Below are 25,534 nucleotides of genomic sequence, written 5' to 3' on the forward strand. Positions count from 1 at the left end.
TGATTTATACAGTATGTGTGTTGCAAGTGTAACAAACAGAAACTTTGTCTTATAGTCCATTACATAATTCTGCACTTATATAGGAAAAAGTATTTTTGCCTTGTTACTGGCATTTTATAAATAAAAAAACAAAAGAGGGGGTCTATAATTTCCTGGAAAGTTTCTTAGTAATAAATAATTAGATATTAACGGTAGGGAAAATCAATTTTGCCCTGAAAGAGAAGGCTCAGGATTTACAGTCAAATAAATATTTATTCATTTTCTATTGACATCTTTGTTCTTTGTTCTTTTTATATTATTATTTTAAATTTATAGTTTGTTAAATTGTTTGTTTGCCTGCATACAAATGACCTGTCTTGATCACGCGAAAGCAATTAATTGTAATAAATTATTTAATAAGTGTGAAACTACACTGTTCTTTATATGATACGTGCTTAGATATTATGAATATAGACCAACACAATGAAAGGTACTAGAAGAAATGTAGGGTCAAATGCCTTTTCCTGTCCACACTTACAGTATTATATAGTATAAATAATTGCCATTGTGCAGTTGAATGGATTTAAGGCTGAATGTCCAGTTTTCGCAGCCTCCACTTATTTGGCTCTCAGGCCCTTATAGCACATACATCCTGGTCTCCTAAGTGATGCGGCTCCTGAGGGAGAGCAGCTGATTGGCTCACTGAGCCGCAGAGCTTCAGGCCCACTGTGCGTGTGTGTGTTTTCGTTAATGATCCACCAATTAGTCACACAATGGTAACAGTGGTGTATGCACTCTGTCACCTGTCTGTGCTGCACTGATGTTGACTAAGTGTCTAACCGCCATCATGGTCTCAAGTGGCAGGATGGGGTGGGTTGATGAGCGTGCTGGAAGTGGATTGTGGGTAAACTCCCACCACCTCAATAGTGTATTTCAAGTAAAAGTAGTCCTCTTTAAGTAAATGTATGAGTTTCTCCTTGCATAGTTGCTTCAGTCACCACGGCAACCAGCTGCTGTGTGACAGGGCCAGCTCAGGAACCCGGGCTGAAGGTCCCAGTCGTCTCCGCCGTCCCCTGACTATAATCTGTCATACACACCATAAACACTGAGGCTGTGAACTATAAACACTTCCCGCTCCTGCCACAGCATCACTGCAGGAGAGGTCAACTGCAAACATGTGTATAAAAACAGACGGCTGAAGGGGGACGTGGAGTTAACATGAGCGTTTTATCTCCTCTGAAGCTCTGAAGATGACGGGCCCGGTGGCAGAGATGGACCGCTCATCCCACAACCTCTCAGTGAAGACCACCTTGGAGGAGGAGGAGATCGGGAGAGCTGAGAGTACTCTGAGCAGGTGATCCTTTCATTTCATCATTTGTGGCGATGCTCTCAGCTCAGGGGGTTTGTTTAAGTGAAGCAAACTCACATGTGAGAGTGAGTGTGTTGGGGTTTGTTTTGCAGGGTGCCGTCTATCTGTGATGACACATCCTCAGAGCTGCAGAGGGTCGCTGCTCTCGACCCTCACGGAGGCCACTCCAGAAATTCTTTTCAGAGGACCGGAGCCGTCTCAAGGTAAAATGGAGAGAACAAGCTTTCATAGGCTTCACAGAAGATGAAACTTTATTTGGTTGCTTCTTTAAAAATAACATTATAAATAAATATTTATGCAAAAACATACCTGCCTTTAAAAAAGAAATGCCCACAGCTATTTCTCTGGACAAAGTTAAAAAATGTTTTGCTCAAGTCTTTTTAAGGTGGAAAAATAGCTAAAGGAATGTTCACAGTGGAATTTGATGAGAAGCAGCAGGACCATAACAACAGAGAAAGCTTTTTCCATTTGTTTCCATTTTCTTTTCTGTTTTAGACTGAAAATTCTCTTGCTTCGTTTGGAAACAAATTATTTTTCACTGGTTTATAAAAAAAGAGTTTAAGCACTTTTGACAGATTAAAAATCTAAATATTTTATATCAAAGCAAGATCAAAAATATATCTTAAGTTTTTTACACTGAGAATTCTAGGCGGCCAAAATAAAACACCTTTTCTTTAAGGACATTTTCCCCAAATAATTGGATGTATACGTTTATTTCTGCCATCCTAAATATCACGTGTCATACTAATTGTGGTTCATTTGTGGAATTGTTTGATCCTGTGAGGCTGAAGTCAAGCTAAATGATATTGTTCTCTCACTATTTAAAATAAAAAAGGGGGTTGCATATAAATGTCACAGTTGACTACTATAATCTTTTTTGTTAGAAAGACATGCAAGTGATTTCTTGTCATAATGTCCCATCACACAGTGTCTCTACCTGAGCTGGAGATGCTGCCAGTCCTCTGTTATATATATTAATATTAAATTCATTTTATGTTTTAAATGTGGCTCACCTTTATTATGCAGATTGATGAAGTTGTGTGGCTTCTGTCTCACTGTCTTCATATATAATGTTAAAGTACAAGTTGTGGAAGAAAAATAAAGAGGAGCCTGCACACTTATGTCACTCTGTGCCAGAGAGAATTTTAATGATCAACGTTTCGATCCAGGGTGGGAACTTCGAAATAACAAGTTTTTCCCCGAACTAAATAGTTGTGATTGAAGCTTTGATTCATGCATGCTGTTTAAGAATGTGTGTGTGTGTGTGTGTGTATCAGACTGGTGAGCCTGGTGGTGAGACTGAGGGAATGGGCACACAGGAGCATGGTGGAGGAAGAGCGGCCAGATTCCTTTCTGGAGCGCTTTCGTGGCCCTGAGATGAGAACGGCCCCCAGCCGCATCAGCAACACACAACCAGACGCCAACGGCAACAATACCAAAGGGATCTTTAGGTATGCTCGCTCTGCTGCCAACCTGAACAATCTCTACGCACTTTGATGAGCACTACATTTCCCAGAAGAAAAAAAAGCTGAGAAACCAAAATAATTTAAGTTATATCAAATAAAAACAATTCAAAAATGTGTAGATTCAACTGTTACATGTGCATATGTTGTTATGTATTTGATTATAATATATTATAAGATGCCCTTTGTTTCTATATCAGGAAAAAATGCTTAACAAATTTAGAAAAACGTTCCACAACGAAACATCTAAAGCGTATTGTGTTGCAGTTATGTATCTTGCAGCTGCTTCACTTTTTCAGTTTTTCTTTAAAGTAATGTTTCATATGTACTATGTTACAGAAACATAAGCAACAACTTATTGTGTAATCTGCCATCTCTCCATGCTTTCAGGAAAAAGTGGAATCTGTTTGTGGTCTCCCCGTCCGATGACGCCTACTACCGCTGGTTATTTGTTATCGCCACAGCGGTGTTGTACAACTGGTTCCTTGTTGTTGTAAGGTAATAACACCTCACTTCTGTTTGGAGACTGGATGTTCTGTCGGCTGCTGCAGCCTGAGCTGTAATTCTTTTCTCTCATTGATTCATAGGGCATGCTTTGAAGAGTTACAGGTTGGCAACTACATCTGCTGGCTGGTGTTGGACTACCTCTCCGACACTGTGTACCTGATGGACACCTGTGTCCGTCTACGCACAGGTAACAAAATATAGCCTCTTCCCTCAAGGCATTATAAAGGGCTTAGACCTATAGGCCCTATGTTTAAACATGTTATTATTCAAATATAATAATTATGATCATATACTTCCCTATTTGTTGAAAATGTGATAATCTATATAAGCTATGTATGTATAAGTCACTTTCAGTTAGATAGCATTTAAAATCCTATTCTAACACAATGCAGAATTATCATCCAAGTGTTGTACAAGAATATGTGCACTAAGTGGAGTCATGTGAAAAAGTAAATAAAATCATAAAAAGCTGCTCTGTGGAGAGCAGAACAAGCTTTGTACATAACATAACATTTCATGGTATTTCATTATAAGTGTTAGCGAATAGTTGTCTAAATCCAGCAGCCACAACACAACATTAGCGTTTACTTTGAGTCAGGTTTTTGGCTACATGATACTTCTTAGTCTGGAATAGATCTAGCTCATGATTCATCTCATGACGTTCAATGATTTTTACAACAATGAGCTAATATGATGCATCAACTGCCCAACTTTATTGTTTTTCTTTTCCCAGGTTTCCTCGAACAAGGTTTGCTGGTGAAGGACCACGCCAAGCTAAGAGACAGCTACGTCCGTACGTTGCAGTTCAAGTTGGACGTGGCGTCCATCCTGCCCACTGACCTGGCCTACATCGCCACAGGCATTAACACGCCACAGCTCAGGTTCAATCGTCTGCTGCGCTTCCCTCGCATGTTTGAGTTCTTTGACCGCACAGAGACACGAACAAACTACCCAAACATCTTCCGCATCTGCAACTTGGTGCTTTACATCCTGGTCATCATTCACTGGAACGCCTGCATCTACTATGCTATATCCAATTCTTTGGGATTTGGCTCGGACACTTGGGTGTTCCCCAAGAACGCCAATTCCTCCCTGACTCGGAGTTACGTCTACTGTCTGTACTGGTCAACTCTAACTCTGACCACCATTGGAGAGATGCCTGCACCTGTGCGAGATGAAGAGTACCTATTTGTGGTCTTTGACTTTCTTGTTGGGGTTCTGATCTTTGCCACAATTGTGGGAAACGTTGGCTCTATGATTTCCAACATGAACGCTACCCGTGCTGAGTTTCAAGCCCGGATCGATGCCATCAAACACTACATGCATTTCCGCAAAGTCAGTAAAGAGCTGGATACGCGTGTAATTAAATGGTTTGACTACCTTTGGACCAACAAGAAAGCAGTCGATGAGCAGGAGGTGCTAAAGAACTTGCCGAACAAACTGCGGGCTGAGATTGCTATCAATGTACACCTAGAGACCCTGAAGAAAGTGCGCATCTTTCAAGACTGTGAGGCAGGACTGCTGGTGGAGCTCGTGCTTAAACTACGGCCACAGGTCTTCAGTCCGGGGGACTACATCTGCAGGAAAGGGGACATAGGTAAGGAGATGTATATCATCAAGGAGGGTAAGCTGGCTGTTGTGGCCGATGACGGGGTCACACAGTATGCTCTCCTCACCGCTGGCAGCTGTTTTGGGGAAATCAGCATTCTGAACATAAAAGGTAGCAAAATGGGAAATCGACGGACAGCCAACATTCGCAGCTTGGGTTACTCTGATCTTTTCTGCCTCTCCAAGGACGACTTGATGGAGGCAGTGACTGAGTATCCAGATGCTAAGTCTGTGCTGGAGGAGAGAGGCCGGGAGATCCTGACCAAGGAGGGTCTTTTGGATGAGAACGTGGAGAGTGGTGGGCTGCAGAAAGAGGACACCGAGGAGAAGGTGGAGAGGCTGGAGTCCTCCCTGGACTCCCTTCAGACTCGCTTTTCTCGTTTACTCAGCGAGTACACGCAAACTCAGCAGCGGCTGAAGCAGCGGATCACTCTACTGGAGAGGCAGCTGAATCATATTGACTGCGGCGCAGATGCAAACCTTGACATCGGTGCCTCTGCAGAGAGAGGCAATGAAACAGACCCGGTGCCTGTTGCCCACACAGATGGGTCTCCACTTCAGAATAATGTGCAAATAGAGGACAAGAAGAGTCCGACATCATAACATTAACTGTCTCACAGATTTTAGACTGTATGAGACACAGATACATTTAGCAAAACCTCATGACACACTCGTCTATTGGTGGAACGTTTCCTCAGTTTAACTGTGTAAAGAGATGTCCAGTCCGGATGTCAATAAACATGAAAAGAAAGCTGACAACACGGCCATGCCAAAGCAGATTATGAGTTTTTGACTTTGCCAAAACCAGTGAGTTGAATGTGTTTAAGTGTTGGCTTTAAAGCTACTTCCCATGATATGTTTAATAACATTTCATTGGTGAACAAAATAAATATAGCATACATTAAAAATCAGTAATTATAAGTTTAAATGTCTCTTTAAAAAATGAAGGGGGCATGTTTGGATGATAAAGCACAGAAAACTGCCGGTTGTGGTCGATTGTTGGTCACTTGTAAACATCTTGTATTGTATTGCATCAGCAGAGGGATTCAGTTCTCCTGACACGTGCTGAGCTTGGGCTCTGTACACCTCGTCTCATTCTGCCCCTCCTGGGAGAGAAGTCCGAGGAGAGGTGGGTGTAGGTGATTTGCTGGGTTCACGTACACAAACACAATTATTTTCCAGGTTACATATGAAAACTAGGATCATTATCACGACAATCGTTATTCTCATTTTCCTCCCCCATGTTGTCCTCTGTAGGACAATGACTTTTAGCTCTCACTCATAATTTCCAGTTTCATTTTTTTTCCAGCTGAGCCACAAATGGTCTGCAGTTGTGGGAGATTTTTATTTGCTCTCAAATTTACTTTGCCAATCTTTTATATTAAAATGACTCAGCTACTTTGAACTTGTTTTCGTCTAGTTGCTCCCATTTCTATCACACATACCCTCTGGATTGAGGGACTGGGGATTTTCCAGTTATTCAGTCTCGACATTCCAGGATACAAGTGAACCACATGAGCGGTGAGGATAAGAGCAACTGGAACAATGCCTCAGCGGCCGAGCTGGCTGTAGTAAAGAGGCAGGAGGTAATGAGTGCATACGTATCCCCTGCAGCCCCCAAGGGCGTAGGTGGGATCAAGTGCCACGGACAGATCTCCAGTTACCAGGCTGGTCAAACAGCAAGTTTACCAAGTCTCTCTTCTGGAAAAAAAAAGGGAGTTACAGCTCTTGTTGGTCTCAAATATTAAAATCTGTTTTCATCAGCAGTACATGAAGACATGCAACCCTAGCATGAGATATTCCCAGTAGACAATAGTGATTTGCAAATTAAAACACTAGTTTTTTCATATCATGTTAGGCTGCAACTAATTAAAATGCAACATCAATAAAATGTGGTCAGAAACAATGATTTTCTGTAATCATACTTCCAAAAATCTTTCAGTTCACAATGTTTATTTTATTAATTTTACACTAAGGCATATTTTGACCCATAAATCACAGAAATCATTATCACCTCAGGATCACGCAAGATCGGCTCTATTCAACTTTAGAAGTCATATTCAGAAGAGATTTATATCATGTCCAAACCGGGTTCTTTATGGTAATAGGAAAGTGTTTGCTGCAGGTCTATTGAGATTCATTTACAAGAACCAATCAAAATTAAACATTTTAATCAGAATCTGATATGTGATGAACTGTCAGTCAAATACAGTCTTACACAGTCCTAAAGAAGCTGGATAGCTTATTTATCAGGTGTTAACTTTTGATAAATAACATTTTAAGATGTATGAACCTTACGGTTGCTTATTTAGTCATGAAAAATGAATGTGGTGGAATGTGAAACGTTTTTGGTGTTCTGAGTTCCAATAAATTTTTACCGGCATGAACCTTCGAGGTAATATTACCTTCGCATTGGATGCAGCTATTTGTCATGTTTGAGTGAGGGATATGAACTTGTTGCTCTATTTGCACTGTTGTCTTCTCCTCTGAGCTCACTCAACAGGTGCAGGGCAGCGTGCTGTCCCCTCCCAGCTCCAGCCCCCGACCACATCAAACTTCAGCCACCATGTGTCATGTGTGCAGGACAGCTGGTGCAGTGTCAATGGGGTCTTGTGTGCATGGACACTGCTTTGAATTAAAAGGAGAACCTTCACTGAGCAGTTGTTCTAAGAAATGAATGTGTACCTTCATTTGTACACTGAAGACTTAGGGGTTTTAGATCAAAAGATGAAAATGGCACGAGAGTTCAGAATTTCAGCTTTTATTTTCTGGAATTTACAGTGGGCTGTGTTATTCAGTTTAGGGCGTAGCACCGTGTGTTTCAGACTACTCTTCAAAGTAAAGGAACAGAGAGAAAGACATTTTAAGTAAACTTGCACTCAGTAGAGCACATACCACCGTCCACTCCCTTTAAATCAATCAAGCTGCACAAAATGTCACACTCATAGAAATCAGTTACCTGATTTTCATCAAGAACCATTAATTATTCCCTTGGGTTACAATCTGACTGACCTGTCTATGATTGCATTGAGTTTTTGAATTTCCTCCTGATTAGTTTTGATGCATTTCTCATAAACTGGTTAGAGAACTTTCATGTAGAGTTCTGATTTAGTTAGAGCCACTATATCAATACAGATTAGTGAGCCTGCACCAGAAGCAGCTGAAGTCACAGCACCAGCTCCACTGTGTTTTACAGATGAACGTGTGTGTTGTGCATCACGAGCAGATCCTTTCACTCTCTCCTCACTTTGATCCTCTACCACGTTGGAGGAGGTTGATCTTTTTTTATCTTGGTAACTTTCTTTAAGAGCTTTTGCAGCTCATCTCTTCTGATGTCAGTGACCATTGTTTTTGGGTTTTTCTTCTCTCACAATGTTACAGTCATCAACTGCTGTTGTTGCCTCTGGCCAAGCGGTTTGCTGTCCAATGGACAATGGTTATGCAGTGTACCATTAATATGTGTGATTCTAAATGTAGATCAAGCAGTAAGCAATGTGAAGAATATTGAGTCAGACAAAAAAAAAACAACACGACATGATATTTTTCTGAATATATCTATATTGCTTGTACTTTGAAAGTGTAACAGAACAGCTCACAAACGGCATCTGAAAAGCAAACTTGGAGCAACTATCCCCGATCACCGGGATTCACGGCATAAAGTGAATCACATAAAGTGAAAATAGCGAATGTGCCAGACAATGTGTGACGGCAAAAGTAAACACAACTATTCATTTTTTTCTTTAATGCGCCGAGTTAGGGCAAATATTTCAATAGACTGCATCATTGTTCAAGTTACTGTAGAAATTAGACCAAAGGAAATACTGATTTCATTCCGTAGTAACTGTGATTGAATGTGAAGATACAGAGGAAACAGAGCAGGGCTGCACAAGTGTGTTGGGGAGCAGAGAGTCCGCGGCATGCCGTCGGCGTACTGTGTACTGATTGGCTGAGGGTATCCACTGGGACACATGGGACAGTTAGCGCATTCGCATGTGCAGACTGTGCTTGGGTCCGTCCACACGCTCCAACTTCTCAAAGTGTTTCCTAGCATTACGGATATTGATGAGAGTGGCTGCAGAGGCTAGAAAATAGAAACATGATTAATTATGATGTTTTAAATGTTATAATTGTTTTAATCATACAGTCAAACGCAAAGGAAGGCCATCTTCACTACTTACGAATGGAGGGGTCTGACATGATCACCATGACATATGTGTTGGAGGTGAAGACGTCAATGAAGGCTGCAAAGTTGGAGTTCCTTACTTCCATGCTTTGGAAAGAGGCTGCAAGTTTACTGGAAGTAAAATAATAGAAAAAAGAAATCAGAAACATCATACAAGTGGAGCAGCTGATTTTGGCAGTAAAGGTGATGATTTTGCTGCGTGAACTTACCTACAACTGAGTTTGAACTGTTTGATAATGTTACTGATCTTCTCGAATCTATGAGCATCACGCTGCTCTTTGCACTGATAGTGGGAGATCACCTGCATTTACAAAAACAGCACGTTACAATAACGATAAGGAAGATGACTTTCATATGCAGGTTCAGATTTTCTGTCATGCTGAAGGAAGCGGACGCTCTCACCAGGAAGGTGGCTCTCTCAAACAGAAGAACTTCATCTGCCTCGATGATTTGTGCAAAGTTCCTCAGGTTCGTTTCCAGCTGCTGGACGTTTGGGATGAGCTGGTAGACGATGCTCGACCAGGCCTGCAAACACACGGGAACATGATTTTGAGGCCCTTATCAACTTTATCAGCCCAAAAATTCAATAAGCAACTGTATGTATTCGCAACCTTATACAGGGTTTCGTCCCAGATCGATGTCCTGAAGCATGTGCAAGCAAGAGGTCGGGACAGTCTCTTTAAATCTTCTTCACGCTCCTTAAAGATCTGCAGAGACAATGAACACAGTAAAGTCAGCGTATCAGTGGAAACCGAGGCAGCGATGCAGGTAGCGCTCTGTACTAACACCAAAACACATGAATATGTAAAGAAACGATACAGAAATCTGTCTATAAAGGAATGTTTAAAGTAATAGAAAACACAAGGAGGACATACAAACACTATTCAGAAAGACCATGGCCTAAGAACCTTTCTGCTGTGAGGCAACAGTGCTAAACACCGCACCACTATAAAATGTTGTAAAAGGTAAAACATCACTATTTCTTTAGGTGGATGACTTGTGGGTTTTATTAATGTATACCCATTTCCATAGGAACAATCCAACAATCATTAGCTTTATCTGAAATACGTTGATTCCATTTTAAGTTTCTGGCTACAGTGTGAATATTTGACATTGCAAAGAGAGCTACAATGTTCATGTGACAAAGGAGCAGCATCTCTGATGAAAGATATAGAAAATGTCCGGTAGAGCTCACCAAATCTCGCTGATCTTCCTGCACCAGGTCCATTTTGTGCACGAGGCAGAACACTTTGGCGTCAGGGGAGTTCTGCAGGATGGCCTCCAGACATGACTGGTAGTAATGCATGTCTTTCTCCAGCTCCCGACTCTCAACATCGAATACGTAAATAAGCACCTCTACGTTTCTGAAAATGTTGTCCCTCTGGCTGGTGAAGTAGTTCTCCATGAACGTGTCCTGGCTGTTGTGTAGAGAAGCAGAGCAGTGCTTAACAGGTCAAACACTTTAAATTGAATTTCTTGTAAGCACTGTAAATAAAAGAGATATACTTTACCCTCCACAGTCCCACAGGTTTAGAACAAGATTGCCAAGAAATCGTACATGCGAGTGCTCCACATCAACTGCATTAAACAGAAGAATGACAAGACAGTTTTAGATAGTTAAAAAAACACCCAGAACCAAAAATGTGTTGCTGTGTGGCATCTTTCTGTAAAAGCTCTTACTTGTAGCTCCAAGGCGGCGTGTGTCTCGAGCTATGTAGTTAGCAAAGATGATCGATCTCATGCTGGTCTTTCCAGAACCACTTTTCCCCATAAGTAGTACCTGACAAACACAAATACAACTGGTTACACCACCACTAAAGTTGTCTATACTCACTGCTAAAGTACTGCATTAGAATGGAGCATTTCAATGTTAGTGGAGATGGAGCCAACTTCAAATAATTTATAAATGGATATTTTTAAAAGGCAAAACGAGAATGTTTTTAGACTGGGTGCTCGTTGAATTGTTTTTATTTTATCTGTCTATTCATTTTACATTTTAGACTGTTATACATTTATATCATGTATATTTATTATTTAATTTAATTGTAATCATTCATTCGATTATTGACTATACTGTCTCTGAATATTTTCACTTTTTATCTCTGGTTTTGCTTCCTCCTCTGTTGGTATTTAATTTGTATCCGTTTCACATCTCTTGTAGTATTTAGTTATTTTATCTCTTTACCTGCCTTTGATGTTTCCGCATTGCAGGTTTATGAGATTTACAACAGCAGTTCCTCAGTTCGTGTTAAAATGATTTTGCTCTGTGTGTGGATGGGGGCGGGTTATATTACCTCCGCTGTGGAGTTCATGTTTTTACCCCTGTATGTTTGTTTGTAGGTTTGTAAATAAGACCCAAAAAAATTAAACTCAATAGATTTTCAGTAAACTTGGATGAAATATCAGTTACGGGAAGAACTCATTAAACTGTGATAGGGTTTTCTTCAACATTTTCACAGGGAATCGTTCATAGACAGCCATATTCGGAGGAGCTGATACCTATGAGTGTGTGAAATATGGAGCCACTTGACTGAATTTAAAGGGACTGTTGGGCCTTCGCCAGAGGAATGAGCTCCTCTCAGAGCCATTCAGGTTTTTATAGTTTTAATGTGTTCATTCTGTGCTGCAGTTTGTGTCACATTGATTTCCATGACTGATACATTGATTATTAAAGCTCCTAAAAGCTGCATCACAGTAGACACTGGGAGTAAACACCTGCCTGTGATGTGAGACTCACCTTTTTCTTCATGGCTGTGCTTGACATCCCCCTCCGCAGACCCGCTGTGGCGTGTTGCTGTGAGCCGCAGGTCAGGTGACTTCACTCGACTCTTCTGCTTCAGCTGCGGAGCAAACACAAATATTGTCACCTAGCTGACACTTAGCTCTGCTGAACCCGTGATCCCACAGGGGACACGTCTCTGTAAATACAGTCTGTGGCCCGAACACTCAAATCTGTGGACGAGTCGAAATGTTTAAACAATCTGAAGCACCCACGGAATAATAAATCAACCTCTTATTTATGTCCATAAACTCATTTCTCTGCTCCGGGATAAACACCTAAGCTAATGCTAACGTGGCTAGCAGCACAGAGCAGATACATGTGATTAGCTTAGCCAGGTTAAACAGCAACATAGCTGAGATACAATCCAGACCCGGGTCGTCTACTCACCGCGTTGCTTCTGTTAGAACTGGTTTTCACTCTGTTCTTTAACTTGTTGTTACGAATACACTTGTTCACGGTACTTGGTGGAAGCAGGCAGTGAATTCAGGATCAGCTGCTTCCTGTTTACGCCAAAGTCACATGATGGAAAACTGTGCTTCTGCCCTGCGTTCGGTCTCGCAGGCAAAGCAGACAGGATTGAATATTTTATAATTAAGTTCAGTTAATAAAGAAAAATTAATGTTGAGGTTAGAACAACCGATCACATGTAAGTCTCATATTTATCCATTTTGATACGTTAGAGTTAAAATGCCTTACAGACATTACGCAGGGGAAATAAAACTAGAATTCTTTCTCCCATTACTCTAAACTTTTTTTAGTTTAGTCAATATCAGTAAATTCAAGTGCAAAAATGTGTGAAATAAACGTTTTAGAATGTTATATTGTAGTGTAATGGTATATTATAGAGTATAATGCAACTCAGCTATACCGATGAAGTATGGGCTACATTCAACAAATAATTTTACTCTTAATTCTTGAAGTATATTTAAAAGCAAGTACTTACTTCATCCAAAAATGTAGTAAACTCATATTGAAAACTAGTTTTTTCCCCTGTTGTTTCTTTACTTGTTGCAGCTTCACATTATTTAGGGTGATTAGCTGGCTGTGGAAATAAATTATAAACCGTTCTTGTCATTTTCCTAATATACTGTTTCATATAAGCCTAGGTTGTGTTCTTTTTCATACATTTATGTGCATACGTGAACACACACACACCTCTTTTTTAATCTTTCCTAAACTCTACTGTTGGTTGAGGAGTCATATTACTTCCATTATTACTATATTATCCTACTACTGTTATAACGTTTTTTTATTCTTTTGTACTGGAGATAAATAAACAGTTTCCCTGTTCCAAACAATGGCCACCAGGAGGCCGTGAACATTAATTATAATATGAACACTTATGAAATCTGTGTTTTGTCAAGTCAAGACTAAATATCAAACCAATAATGATATTCACGTCCACTTCACAATATGCATTAAAATGGATAAACTGAAAGCTATATATTTGGCAAAGCTGCTGAGCTGTAGTTGCTTAGAATGACCACGAGAGGGCAATAATGTGTAATTTAGAATATAATTTAATAAAATAAAGTGTCACAGCAGTTCTATGAGTATGATTACTTCTTAGGTGGCATTCATTTCCCATTGGACCACACAGTGCAAATGCACACACAATCAAATGAAATACTGGTATATATAAATAACAATACATACACCTATATAATCTTGAGTCATGACACCTTTCATTTCCTGCTCACCTTAACAGTTTTATGTGTCCATACTTCAACAGAAAAAACACACAGCAATTTCTGAGATGTCACAGAGCTGTGGATATACGGTGTGTGTGTTTGTCACCACAGACTGCACACAGAGATTTATATGGATTTACTGAAAATTAGGAATTCATTGAGAAGTCAAAACAATAAAAGTATTATAAAACTTTATTGTTTACTTACTGTATGTAATCTCCAAACTGAAACCCTCTCCCAAACAATCAGTGAAAAAAACTGAAGGTGACCAGTCCCGGTATCTTCTTAAAATATTTGTCAGAAGTAAAATAAAACAAATCAACACACGTTTTCTATTCAGCAGATAGGAGGAAGAGGAGGTCTTTCATTATCTGATAAAAGGAAAAAAAAAGGCATATATGCCATCTGCAATCATGCACATACAAAGAAAAAAACTGAAACCCAGTATCCAAAAACCTACAGCTTATAAACCACAAGTAGGAATAACTTGTATATAAATAATATACAGGGTAATCACTGATGCAATCCTAATTCCTTTCATGTGTGGAGATTTTAATCATACACATTTAACAGTTTTGTTTGCTTGGGCGTCCTATTGCTGAGGTTATCAAAAACATAGAACCAGTGAGGGCTGTTATGTGAGAAAAAAATACATGATACAGTAACTCCTCCAGAGAGACATTAAATGTAAAGAGGAGCTAGAAGATATAACGTGTTAGGAGTAATATTCAGGTAGTGACGTCCACTACATTTGATCTCTGAGTTTGGCGAGCCTGTTGGAGAGTTCATCCTTTGGACAAGAGAGAGCAAAGCAGACAATGAGGATTAATATGATGATGACGGATGAATCAGGGTTATTCAGAGAATATCTTTCTTTACGCCTGTGCCACTGTAGATGTCGGAGCGGCGGGTGTGCATCACAATTTTCATTTCATTTTCATTTGCTTTAAATTCCTTGTTTTGACAAACATTGTTAAACACTTATTTTCTGTAATAACATTACCTGTGCTTTTCAATAAAAGGTAGAACATATTCAAGTTCATGTAGCAGTTACAGTAGTGAGTTTTTTTAATGTATACTTGTGACTTAAAGGGATAGTTCACCAGAATAATTGAAATTCACTCATTATCTGCTCAAGACTATGATGATGGAGGGGTGGGTGAGGTGTTTAAATCCACCAAACACTTGTGAAAACTTTGTTGCCGTAGAATCAGTAAACCCCTGAAACTCAAGAAGTGTTTTGTGGACTCAAACACTTCACCCACCCCTCCACCGTCATTTAGGCGGGTAGAAAATTAGTGAACTTTCCTTTTTCTGTGAACTAGCCCTTAAAGTGTAAAACAAGGATGTTGTGAAAAGCAGGAGTGTACCTGTTCTGCAGAGGCCACGCTGGTACCCACTGATCCGGTCTGTCCCTGGGGGAGCTCCATGTTCAGGTCCAATCTAAACACACAAGCATTTAAAACTTACATTTAGATTAAAGCCACAGTGCCTTTGCTTACACTTTTCTGAATAGTTATTTTAAAAATATGTTTGTCAAATTTTTTGACAGAAACAACACTTCAACCTATGCATGAAGTCTATGAAAACAAATATCTGTATATCTATATACAGATCTAATATTATTTAAAAGAATATATTGGGGGGTAAAAAAACTAAAAACTTACCCTGCTTCATCTGCCAATTCATGCAGCAATGAATCCACTTGGTTCTGAAACACACATTAGAAAAGTTTGATATACAGCAAGTTTGTTTAAAACACTGTGAGACCACAAGAATGACAAGTCCAGTAGAGAGATGTACCTGTGGTGTTGTGAGTGTTGTCGTGCTGCTCATGGTGTCCTCCATTTGGGCTGTCTGGACATCCAGAGTCTCAAACTGCCGTTCAAACTTTTCCATGAGAGCTGAAATCTGAAAGAAAAGAGGTTGATAAATTGTTTGATGACTCGAGGACAAAAAGACTAAGAAAAATATCACTTCCATGTGTAAATGCCACTCACCTTTTCCAAATTCATACTCTTCAGGGTCATGTCCATGCCTTTCACCACTCCACCCATAGATTTAGTGACCTGTGAAATAAAATTAGCAAAATATTAGACATTAAATTAGCAAAACAGAAATAAAAATAAGCTTAAGAGTCAGGATTTCCAATCGCCAGTCAGTAATTGATTTTCTATGTACCTGGTTCAATGTCACTGCAGTTTGAACCCTTGATGCAACGGCCTCCACCCGAGCGCTCATCCTCAGGAAGTTCACAGACTGGTTCTTCTGTCTGATGGCGTTCTCTGCATGGATCCTCGCCACTTCTGTGTTGCCCTTCTGTATGGCCTAGAGACCACACAAAAATATTGGGGTTCAGTAAAGAAATAATCAGGCAGCTGTCCTTAGTAATGTGTTATTATGATGACTGGTTTCAGCGGTGCAACTTACTTTCTTGACTTTCAACTTCTCTGCTTTTTCCTCTTTGTCACATTTCTTGGAGTTTCTTTGGAGATCCTTGGCGGCCATTTTCAAATTAAAGAGATGTTCTGAAACATGAGGTTAAGGAAGAACAAAGTCCAAACAAAAACAACAATTCATTGTTTCGACCATCAGTTATGTCCTGTGGCATGGGGCTGTTCAGCTGATAATATAAGCCAACCGCGATATAATTAGGGTTCTATATTGAAATAGCACAAAATGTTTACCACACATGAAACCTGGAACCTTCCAGTGGCTTTAAAATACTAAGAACTAAAGAGAATTGCCTGCTTGTAATCCAACCTTGGATCATTATTTCTATCTTCTAACCTTAATGGGTTTAATACACAGCTAGACCAATACATCTGCCATGCTGATATATTGGCCTCAATTTGCATGTCAGATGATAAGAAACAGGAAATGTCAGGACTGAATTTCCAAACTAGTGTTGAGGTCAGTAGAGCTGGTCCACCAGAGAGCGGTGACAAGTTTATCTGTCAACTTGATAATGAATGGTGGACTTGAGTGCATTTACACAGGGTAAATACAAATTAAAGAAAATCTAAGAGATCAGACTCAAGAGGATTGTTTGTGTTTTCAATGTATTATTTTGTTTAGTAATGGTGTACATGTTTTTTATTATGCAGACAATACCCATCCAGATGCGTATTTATTTTGACCTCTTTACATTTTAAAAAATGCCTCTTGATCGAAATCAAAGTGTTTGACTCCTGAGAACAGCTGAGATCTCTGACCCTGTCACCGCTAAGCTACCTGAACTAGATTCAGTAACCTCAGGGCGTTTACACATTTATAGTCCTTTTCAATTATTTACTGTTCTAGTTAAATTTCAGTTTTAAGCCTAAAACAATCCTGAATATGTCACTTCACAGTGTTGAAACACCTCTTGACTTTGTATCGAGGCAGATACAATCAGATTGTTATCTAAGTGCTAAGAGTTTCCCTTTAATTGGCCTGTTTGTTTCCCTCATGTTAAACATTCGCAGTGTTTAAAAAAGGAAAGATCACCATGAAAACACACATCCGCTCTGTTCTTCATCAGTGGGAGTTTCACCCAGTCCACTGACCACACTGGTGAACCTGGGAACCAGTCTCTGTAAGCAGCAGTCGGGTATTTCCAGAAATTAAAGCCTGCCAGGCCTTCAGCCCGCGTCTCTGTTACGACGCCCGGAGTCGACTAGAAAAAGTCCCGGGTTGATTAATAAGACATTACTTCTTTCTTTAGTAAAGACGTGACCCATTTATCTACGTTTCCACACGTCTGAACCCATAAATCCCACCGAGGACCACCGTGCTGCTGTGGCTGTCGAAGCCCCCTCGGAGTGACGTTACCCCGCCGTCTCAGCTCCTCTCTTCCCCCGCTGGTTCTTGTTAAAGGATACTGTCCATACTGGAAGGCATGGTGGGTGGATCTGCTCCTCTCGGTTCTTCTGCTTCTCTCCTAGCGAACACTTCACCTCCAACGAGCTGCTGAACGAAGCCGAACTCGTCTGGGGAGAAACTTCTGCCTGGTTGGGTTTCGGTCGTCGAGCGCTCCTGCACTTCCGGGTGTCTAACCAAAATATCAGTGACGTCAAAGTCACATGCACGCGGTGTTCCGTTCTACGTCACGAGGAAGCTGCCCCGCCCCCTCTGCTCTCCTCTCCCCTCCCACGCGTAATAATATGAATGAAAAGACGAAAAATAGAAAAAACAAGCTGTTGACATATAAACACTTTCAACGTGTTTGTTTATTTGTTGTTGTTGTTCTGAGTGAATCGGAGCTGGGGGGGGGGGGGGGGGGAGCTGGGCGGTGATTGATGATCAGATGTAGGGGGGGGGGGGGGGGGAGGGGATGACTCACTCCGCCTGACGCGATGCTTCACCCCGCATCGGCTCCTCGGCAGTGACACGCGTGCTCCTCCGCCGATCCAAAACAAACTTTACTTAAAAGCAGTGCGGGGGGGGGGGGCAGGGGGGAAGTGTTCCCACGCACACGCACACGCACACGGGTTGTTTCCAACTCGCGCGCACCGAGCGTCGTGATTTACCGTAAATGTTCGTGACGCCTGATTTCCATGGAAACAGTGCTCCCTGCGCTGAAGTGTCTGTGGTAAGTTGGGCAGCAGCCTCTCAGCGGGGGGCGGACAGAACCTGTTGGGCACAGCTCGCTGCTCCTCTCATCTCCTGCACTTTGCACTCGCATCTGGACACTCAGCAGGTGAGCTGCTTCTTTACTGTGACTCATTCTGACAGTTATTAACCTCATTGGTTCTTCTTCTCCATCATCACATGAGACAGTTTCAGGCATAACATCAGTCATTGTTTATGGGATGGCTGTCAACTTAAAAGCTGCGATCGTGTGTTAAATGCACATTTGAACTAATTGCAAGCATCGTGTTAAGTTTAGAGAACAATGGATTGAACATTAGAAAGAAAACAAATGGCTTGTGCAAAAATAATGCTGCAACAGTTCAAAAAAAAAATCCACATATATATGAAACCAGATCACGAATAATATAATCTGTGATGTGCTATATTCAGTTCAGCAGGTTTAGTGGTCAGGCACCCTGAAGTGGTGCATTCAGTTTATTGCGCACAGGGAAAGGATCCAGGAGAACCAGTGTGTGATGCTTCGTTCAGTGGCTGTATGACTCATATAGTCTTATCTATAAAGAAGCCAAGAGGCTCAGGAGCAGTCCTGCTGCAGGACCGAGCTGATGTAACCCGGGAGATTCACTAGAGAGTGCTGTGGGCCACACTTCCCCATGTGCCCCCAGTCACAGGAACCACAGCATCTACCATGGCATCTTCAGCCACTGAGCTGAACCACATCCACACTGGTGGTGATGACTGTAACAATACACTGAGGAGCACACAGGGCTGTCCACGTACTGGGCACTCAACAGATGATCCGGTGCTGTTTTCAGATGCATCACATGGCCAGGTCCGTTTGAAAACAATACTAATATAACCATCGCATATTATGACACATATAGTATTTATATGAACCTTTTATCCCCCTGACTGTGTTTAAAGTAGTTTTGTATAATCCATTAAAATACATTTTAAATTGTTGCATAATCTGCTTTCATCTAAATGATATGTCAAATTGGTAATAAAGAGAAGGATCTAGATGGAACAGGGATCACGTTTAATGTGACATCATAATAATAACAACATCAATAATAATAGAACTGAAGAAGCCTCTTGGATGAGAGGTGTGAAGTCTTCAAGAAACCCAAGCAAGTCCAGTTTCTGTATATGTAAACTTACAACTCCTGAGCATACAATGACCTGGATGACTGCATGAGGATCTTCAGGTAAACAGATAAAATACTCAGTAGAGTGCATACTGCCCGTGTCCAAAAGTCCCCTTAGGAAAGCATTAAATTCACTACATCCAGATTGTTATTTGGATCTGCACCAATTTGCACACACTCAGAAATATCAGTCCCCTATAGGTGAGATAGTGTTTATAATCACTATCTCACAATGTTGAAGTTGGTGAAAAGAAATCCCTCTATCCACCCCCAGATCTGGATCCACACCAAAATGTAAGTTTCATGGTAATCCATCAAGTAGTTTTTGCACAATCCTGTTAACTAACAGACAAATAAACACATAAACACACACACACACACACACACACACACACACACACACACACACACACACACACAAACACACAAATTATGATAGAAGGCCTACGTAATGTTTCAAGAGGTATAGATCTAATGACCTGAAAGTTGATGAATCTTCACATTATCTCTCAAGTGTTATGAAATTGCAGTGATTCACACACCTCTGGAAAAGCATTGTGTGAATATTATTATGGTCGAGCAAATATCAGAAAAACAAGCAACTATGCCTTTCAGTTTAAAGTGTGCATACTAAAGCTCCTTTATGTTGAGTTAATGGTTGTGAGATTATTTCTCCAAAATGATTTGTCTCAAAAGCCAAATCCAGTTAGAACTGGGGAAAATTACCCCCCCCCTTCTCTCTCCTTTGTAGAAATGTTTAGTATGATGCGCTGATGTTGGCTGACGCATTTGGAAGGAAAAAAAGACCATTAAAAGGAGTTTATAACGAGTTGAGGCATGATGAGAGAGCATTCGTTTTTCAAAACACCCTGAGGATCCTTAACTGATCCCTCATCCCTGCTGTTGTCATAAACATATCGGAGAGTGTGAGGATCTCTTAAAGCTTCCAGCGATTAACAACAACAAAAATCAGACATTTTCTTCAATAGTGAGTGAGTCAGGGAACATGACGTACTCTTCTCCCTCTCACAAATGCATTTTCCCATTATAACAGCAGGAATAAACACATCGTCAATCAGCTGCATGCTGCGTATTAGAAACAGTCAAGTGTATAAGCACAGCGGTGTGTGCCTGTTCTGCCATGACAGGTTTCACGTGCAGCTAATTCCGCTCTCAGACATCTCTCAACCAAGGTTGACTCTGTGTCTGAGAGCCAGTGAATGACACGCTGCAGGTGAGTCACCTGTAGGCAGCAAATGGCTGCATGATCATGGAGGAGATTCAACATGGCGTCTGCTGAATGTTTCCAACACGTCAAATGGCACGAGAGGCAGCTTGGTGTTCACAGTGCAGTGCCACTGGAATGTCCCGTAACAAAAGAGCTCATTTCAAAACTCACAAAGCATTCTGGGAGGAGTTGGAAAGTAGGCACAGTCATCTCATCTTAGCTCAGCTACAGCCACACCTGACAAATTAACTTTCGTTCAGAAGATTAGAAGTTAAAAAAAAGTAAGGACTTATCTGTAGAACATTCAGTCAGAGTTTTCTGTGCAAGATCGGCATGTTTAAACTGTGGTTTATTTTTGAGCTGCAATTGAGTTACCTTTGCTATATGTTATGCTAGTGGCCTTATACTAGACTAACTTATCACTTAGCCTACTCACTCCTCTGAGCTCACGTTGAGTTTTGTAGCTGCCATATGAGTTTAAAGGTTCAGTCTGCAGGATTTACTGACATCTAGTGGACAGGTCGCACATAGCCAGGTGAATACAATTTCCCTAACTCTTTCCTTTCCAAGCGCGTAGCAGAGCATTTGTTGGCCTTCAGGTTACCAAGAGGCTCTCTCCAGAGCCAGTGTTTGGTTTGTCCATTGTGGGCTACTGTAGAAACATGGCAGTGCAACATGGTGGAGGACCCGTTCTCAATGTACATGTAAAGAATTTATGTATATCTTATTCACATTATGTCAATATCTCCCCATAATTCCACACACTGATCCTTTAATGCAGACTTTCAAATCTAGCTGATGCGTTTGTGCCTTTGAAACCTTCAGGACCTGGGAAAACCCCCAAAAGACAACGATAAAGATGTATACAAGGTGATAGGATGATGTGAAGAAAAAAAAAGTGATTTGCCATTTGTAAAGGGCATCTTGCACTGAAAACAAAAGGTCAAGGCTATTGGTTTATGTTGCTCTAAGAAAAAGCAGGGTTTGTCAGATCATGGCAGACGTCAGCTGTAGTGTGATAAATATGTCTGACCTCTCTTTCACAGGTAAGGATGATGGAGCTTCAAATAGAGAAGAGGTTCCACAACTTGACCCTTGAGCAAATCCAAGCTCTGGACAAGGTCTTGACCGAGGTCATCCCCATCCATGGACGAGGAAATTTCCCCACCCTGCAGGTGAGAGTGAAAGACATTATCCGCGTGGTGAAGGATCGGCTGGTCGAGAGAGACATCCAGGTGAAAGACATACGGCTCAATGGTGCGACCGCCAGCCACATCCTGGTGAAGAACAACGGCCTGGGATACAGGGACCTGGACATCATTTTCGGAGTGGAGCTGCCCAGGCAGGAGGACTTCCAGGTCATTAAGGATGTGGTGCTGGGCAGCCTGCGAGACCTCCTCCCCTTCGGAGTTAACAGACGGAAAATCACTTGCCTGACAATGAAGGAAGCCTATGTCCAAAAAATGGTGAAGGTTTTCAATGAGCATGACAGATGGAGCCTCATCTCACTGTCGAATAACAGAGCTAAAACCGTGGGGCTCAGGTTTGTCAGTTCCCTGCGAAGACAGTTTGAGTTTAGCGTGGACTCGTTCCAGATAATATTAGATCGCATTCTTGAGTCCTACTGGGAGACTGACAGGAGGCAGGGAGGGCAGTTGCCAATGAAACCTGGGAATTTGGCTAAATCAGACAATGAGGAGGAAAAGAAAAAGAAGGAGCCAGCAGGCGCTCTTCCAGATCCTGGGGGGGATATTGAAAAAGACCCAGCGATGGCAACCGGTGAGGAAAGTCAGTGTCTGGAAGAAGTAGTATCTGTGCATGAGAAAGAGCTTCCACAGGCTAATATTGAGCCTGATGATGGGAAGCATAAGGCCCAGCAGGTGTTAGAGGCAGAGAGCAGTAACTTACAGCAGGAGGAAGAGGAAGTAGAAGACATTGAGGATGTTGTTTCAGAGGAGGACATTGTTTTTGAGCTGTGTGAGGAAACAGGAGAAGAGAAAGAACAGTTTCACAGTGATTTTCCTTTAGCTTCAACATCTGAAACTTTATTTACAGACGTCAGGGATCCACAGATGACACAAGCCTGTTTAAAGCTACAGGACAATGAGGAGCTGTGTGAGTCACAAGCTTCCCAACCAGTGTCTATTAAGCATATAGCAAAGTCAACTCCACAACAAGTGGTCCATTGTGAAGAAAAGGCTCATTTCAAAGTTGACTCTGTAATCTGCAAAACTGAAAAGACCCCAGACCCACAAGACTCACAGCTCGAGTTCTCCTTCCCTCCTCCTGCTAAGAAAACCTGCAGCACATCACAGGACGTAGTGCCAGACTTTTGCCCCTTGCCCAAATTACAAAGAAAAATGTCTCGGAAGTTGATCAGTAAACCTGAGAAATGGTCTCTTCTCACAGATCTGTCAGATCTTACAACACAGCTGTTTCCACCCATAGAAATCCCCAAACCACTTCAGCCGAAGTCTTCGTCACTGGACACCGCTCAAGTTCAACCTGGCGCCCAGTCGGAGAACTTTGAGGGTAAAGATGCTCTCACAGTTCCCACATACAGTCGTACCAGTACGCCTCAAGGGGCCACTGGCTCGAATGAAACCACAGAACAAACTGTTAAACCAAAACGCTCAAAGAAGCCTCCTGATTCAGAGACTCAGAGACACACGTGTGCAGCAAACATGGCCACGCAGCCTCAGGCCGTCGAGCAGAAACCTGAAATAAAGGAAACAGTCCTGAGGTGTGGGTCAAGCTCATGGGCCGGGGCAGCGGGGGGGCCCACCATCACCATCGAAGCTGAGTGCATGTACGGAGACTTTGAGCAGGCGGTGGAACACCTTCGCCAACGTCTCATAGCCACCCACAACCCAGAGGAGATCCGAGGAGGGGGCCTGCTGAAATACAGCGACCTGCTGGTGAGGAACTTCCGGCCGGCCAGCGAGACCGAGATCAAGTCGCTGGAGCGGTACATGTGCTCCCGCTTCTTCATCGACTTCCCCGACGTGAGCGAGCAGCAGCGCAAGATCGAGGCTTACCTGCAGTGCCATTTCATGGGCAGCGAGGAGACCAGCAAGTACGACTTCCTGATGACCCTGCGGCGCGTGATAGACGAGAGCACGGTGTGTCTGATGGGACACGAGAGGAGGCAGACACTCAACATGATCACGGTGCTGGCCCTGAGGGTCCTGGGCGAGCAGAACGCCATCCCCAACACCACCAACGTCACCTGCTTCTACCAGCCAGCCCCGTACATGACGGAGCCCATTTACAACAGCTACTTCATCACCCAGGCCCAGCCACCGCTCGTCTACCACCCCTACCCGCTCCACGTGCACATGCAGAGCGGCCTGGTGTAGCTACAGTGGCGTGCCCACAGGGAGTCGTGTCAGCTTTCAGCATGGTGCTCTGCACACAGAGGCACACGTGGAAGTTTTAGCAGCAACAAGCAACCACGGGTGTAGTGTTGTTTCATTCTTTGAAATCCCTCCTGCTTATGACATGAGAGATCCTGAGGGGTCGGAACTGAACAGGCTCTGGAGGCAACGCATGTCACCCTTTGATGACGAAGACCTTTGAAAAGGAAAAGAAACGCAAAAGAGTCGGATTTTACTCGAGCTTGTAGAAAGGATTTGATTGAAGTGGAGGGACTTTGATTGAGGCTGTTTCAGCTCAGTTTTGGTCGGGCTCTGCACTGGTCACACTGACTTGATGAAGAGAACGTTGCCATGTGATCATTCTTCACTGCAACTTGATAAACATATAATAAAACATAATCTCTGAATCATCTAGTGGCAACAAAAAAACGTAGTTTGGAAGAAGTTTGAATAATGATAAATCGTTTCCAGGGTGTTCAACCCTCATGTAGCTGTTTCGTGAAATACAATTCTCTGTAGAGTAAAAATCAGCACGTGTGTATTCACTGTATCGAAATAGGACACCAGACATACATGAGCAAAATTTGCCGTGGTATTTCCATGATGTCATAAGTACTCTTTTTGTGAATGTAAATAGCTAATTTCTAAGGCAGAAACAACAGAACCCAGATTCAGTAAAATTATGGACAATGCGAAATATTTGGGGATTTTGAAGCACAGTGAACCTTGGATCAATCTATTTAAAAAAAGTATTTCTGTAAACATTGAACATTTGTTGCAAAATATGCAACACTAAGTGTAAACGTTTAGAAAATCTGCTTTATTTATTATTTATATATTTTATTTACTGGAAAACATTCTTAACATATGTTGATTGAATCCTGATTGGTTCACATAAATACGTGACTTCACATTTTTCCAACACCATACTGCCCACTTCAAACCAGTGAGAAAACAAACCTTAAGTGTTTTCTCTAAATGTTAAAAAAGTATTTAAAAGATGAATATGTAACTTTAACCTATCAAGTAGAAAAAATAAATGTAGTCACCCCCCTAATATCAGTCAAAAGATAAATCTTTACTGTTGAATGCATATGGTCAGTCTCCTTCAGAAACCACATTTTAATAAAGTCCATGCAGATTTGTATTGAGATCTGCACCAAACCGCACACACCTATAGATCAGTTCTCTTAACATGACTGATTTTCTTCATAACAATCCATGAATTATTCTCTGGGAAATCAAGGGAAATTCTCTGTTTTGCAATATTAAAGACAAAAAAGAAAATCTTGGATTTTAACCCCTGATCTGGATTCACTCCAAAATTCAGTGGGTTCTTCCTTGAGTAATGTCCCACCCCTCCACAAAATCTCATGGAATTTGGTTCAGTAGTTTATGTAATCCTGCTAACTAATAGACAGACAGACAAACACCATAGTGGATTTAATAACAACACCCGTTTTCTGACCCGTCTCCCCTCCTGATAATTCTGATAAAGAGAATATTAAAGCAAACTCAGTGTTGTTGTGATCCCACTCAGTGACAGATGTAATGGTTTGAGGCTGTGTTTTACTTGTACTTGCAATTTAATCGTCTAATGTAGTGCTCTGAGTTATGAACTTGG

General features: G+C 41.6%; 4 protein-coding genes across 4 annotated transcripts; 2 read left to right on the plus strand and 2 right to left on the minus strand.

Annotated features, from left to right (window-relative positions):
* Positions 1-1,229: 1,229 nt before the first annotated feature.
* On the plus strand, positions 1,230-5,529 carry cnga2b (cyclic nucleotide gated channel subunit alpha 2b). The gene is made up of 6 exons (XM_061085333.1): positions 1,230-1,333; positions 1,441-1,551; positions 2,626-2,799; positions 3,202-3,309; positions 3,399-3,505; positions 4,052-5,529. The coding sequence occupies exons 1-6, from the start codon at positions 1,230-1,232 to the stop codon at positions 5,527-5,529; spliced, it is 2,082 nt and encodes a 693-aa protein (XP_060941316.1).
* Positions 5,530-8,464: 2,935 nt separating this feature from the next.
* Positions 8,465-12,394, minus strand: rraga (Ras-related GTP binding A). The gene is made up of 10 exons (XM_061085527.1): positions 12,279-12,394; positions 11,847-11,949; positions 10,790-10,889; positions 10,621-10,687; positions 10,305-10,527; positions 9,721-9,816; positions 9,512-9,634; positions 9,319-9,410; positions 9,105-9,220; positions 8,465-9,007 (listed from the first exon to the last, which is right to left on the minus strand). The coding sequence occupies exons 2-10, from the start codon at positions 11,871-11,873 to the stop codon at positions 8,904-8,906; spliced, it is 948 nt and encodes a 315-aa protein (XP_060941510.1). The 5' UTR covers positions 11,874-11,949; positions 12,279-12,394; the 3' UTR covers positions 8,465-8,903.
* A 1,362-nt stretch (positions 12,395-13,756) lies between these two features.
* Positions 13,757-17,611, minus strand: chmp1b (charged multivesicular body protein 1B). Its single transcript, XM_061085528.1, has 8 exons — positions 17,446-17,611; positions 16,013-16,110; positions 15,764-15,910; positions 15,583-15,651; positions 15,386-15,493; positions 15,250-15,293; positions 14,953-15,025; positions 13,757-14,372 (listed from the first exon to the last, which is right to left on the minus strand). Exons 1-8 carry the CDS (start codon positions 17,462-17,464, stop codon positions 14,328-14,330), a joined length of 603 nt encoding a protein of 200 aa, XP_060941511.1. The 5' UTR covers positions 17,465-17,611; the 3' UTR covers positions 13,757-14,327.
* A 3,974-nt stretch (positions 17,612-21,585) lies between these two features.
* LOC133018994 (terminal nucleotidyltransferase 5C-like) lies at positions 21,586-23,892 on the plus strand. The gene is made up of 2 exons (XM_061085334.1): positions 21,586-22,175; positions 23,289-23,892. The coding sequence occupies exons 1-2, from the start codon at positions 21,586-21,588 to the stop codon at positions 23,890-23,892; spliced, it is 1,194 nt and encodes a 397-aa protein (XP_060941317.1).
* The last annotated feature ends 1,642 nt before the right edge of the window (positions 23,893-25,534 follow it).

This window comes from Limanda limanda, chromosome 14 (genome assembly GCF_963576545.1).
Source record: "Limanda limanda chromosome 14, fLimLim1.1, whole genome shotgun sequence".
Taxonomy (NCBI): Eukaryota; Metazoa; Chordata; class Actinopteri; order Pleuronectiformes; family Pleuronectidae; genus Limanda; species Limanda limanda.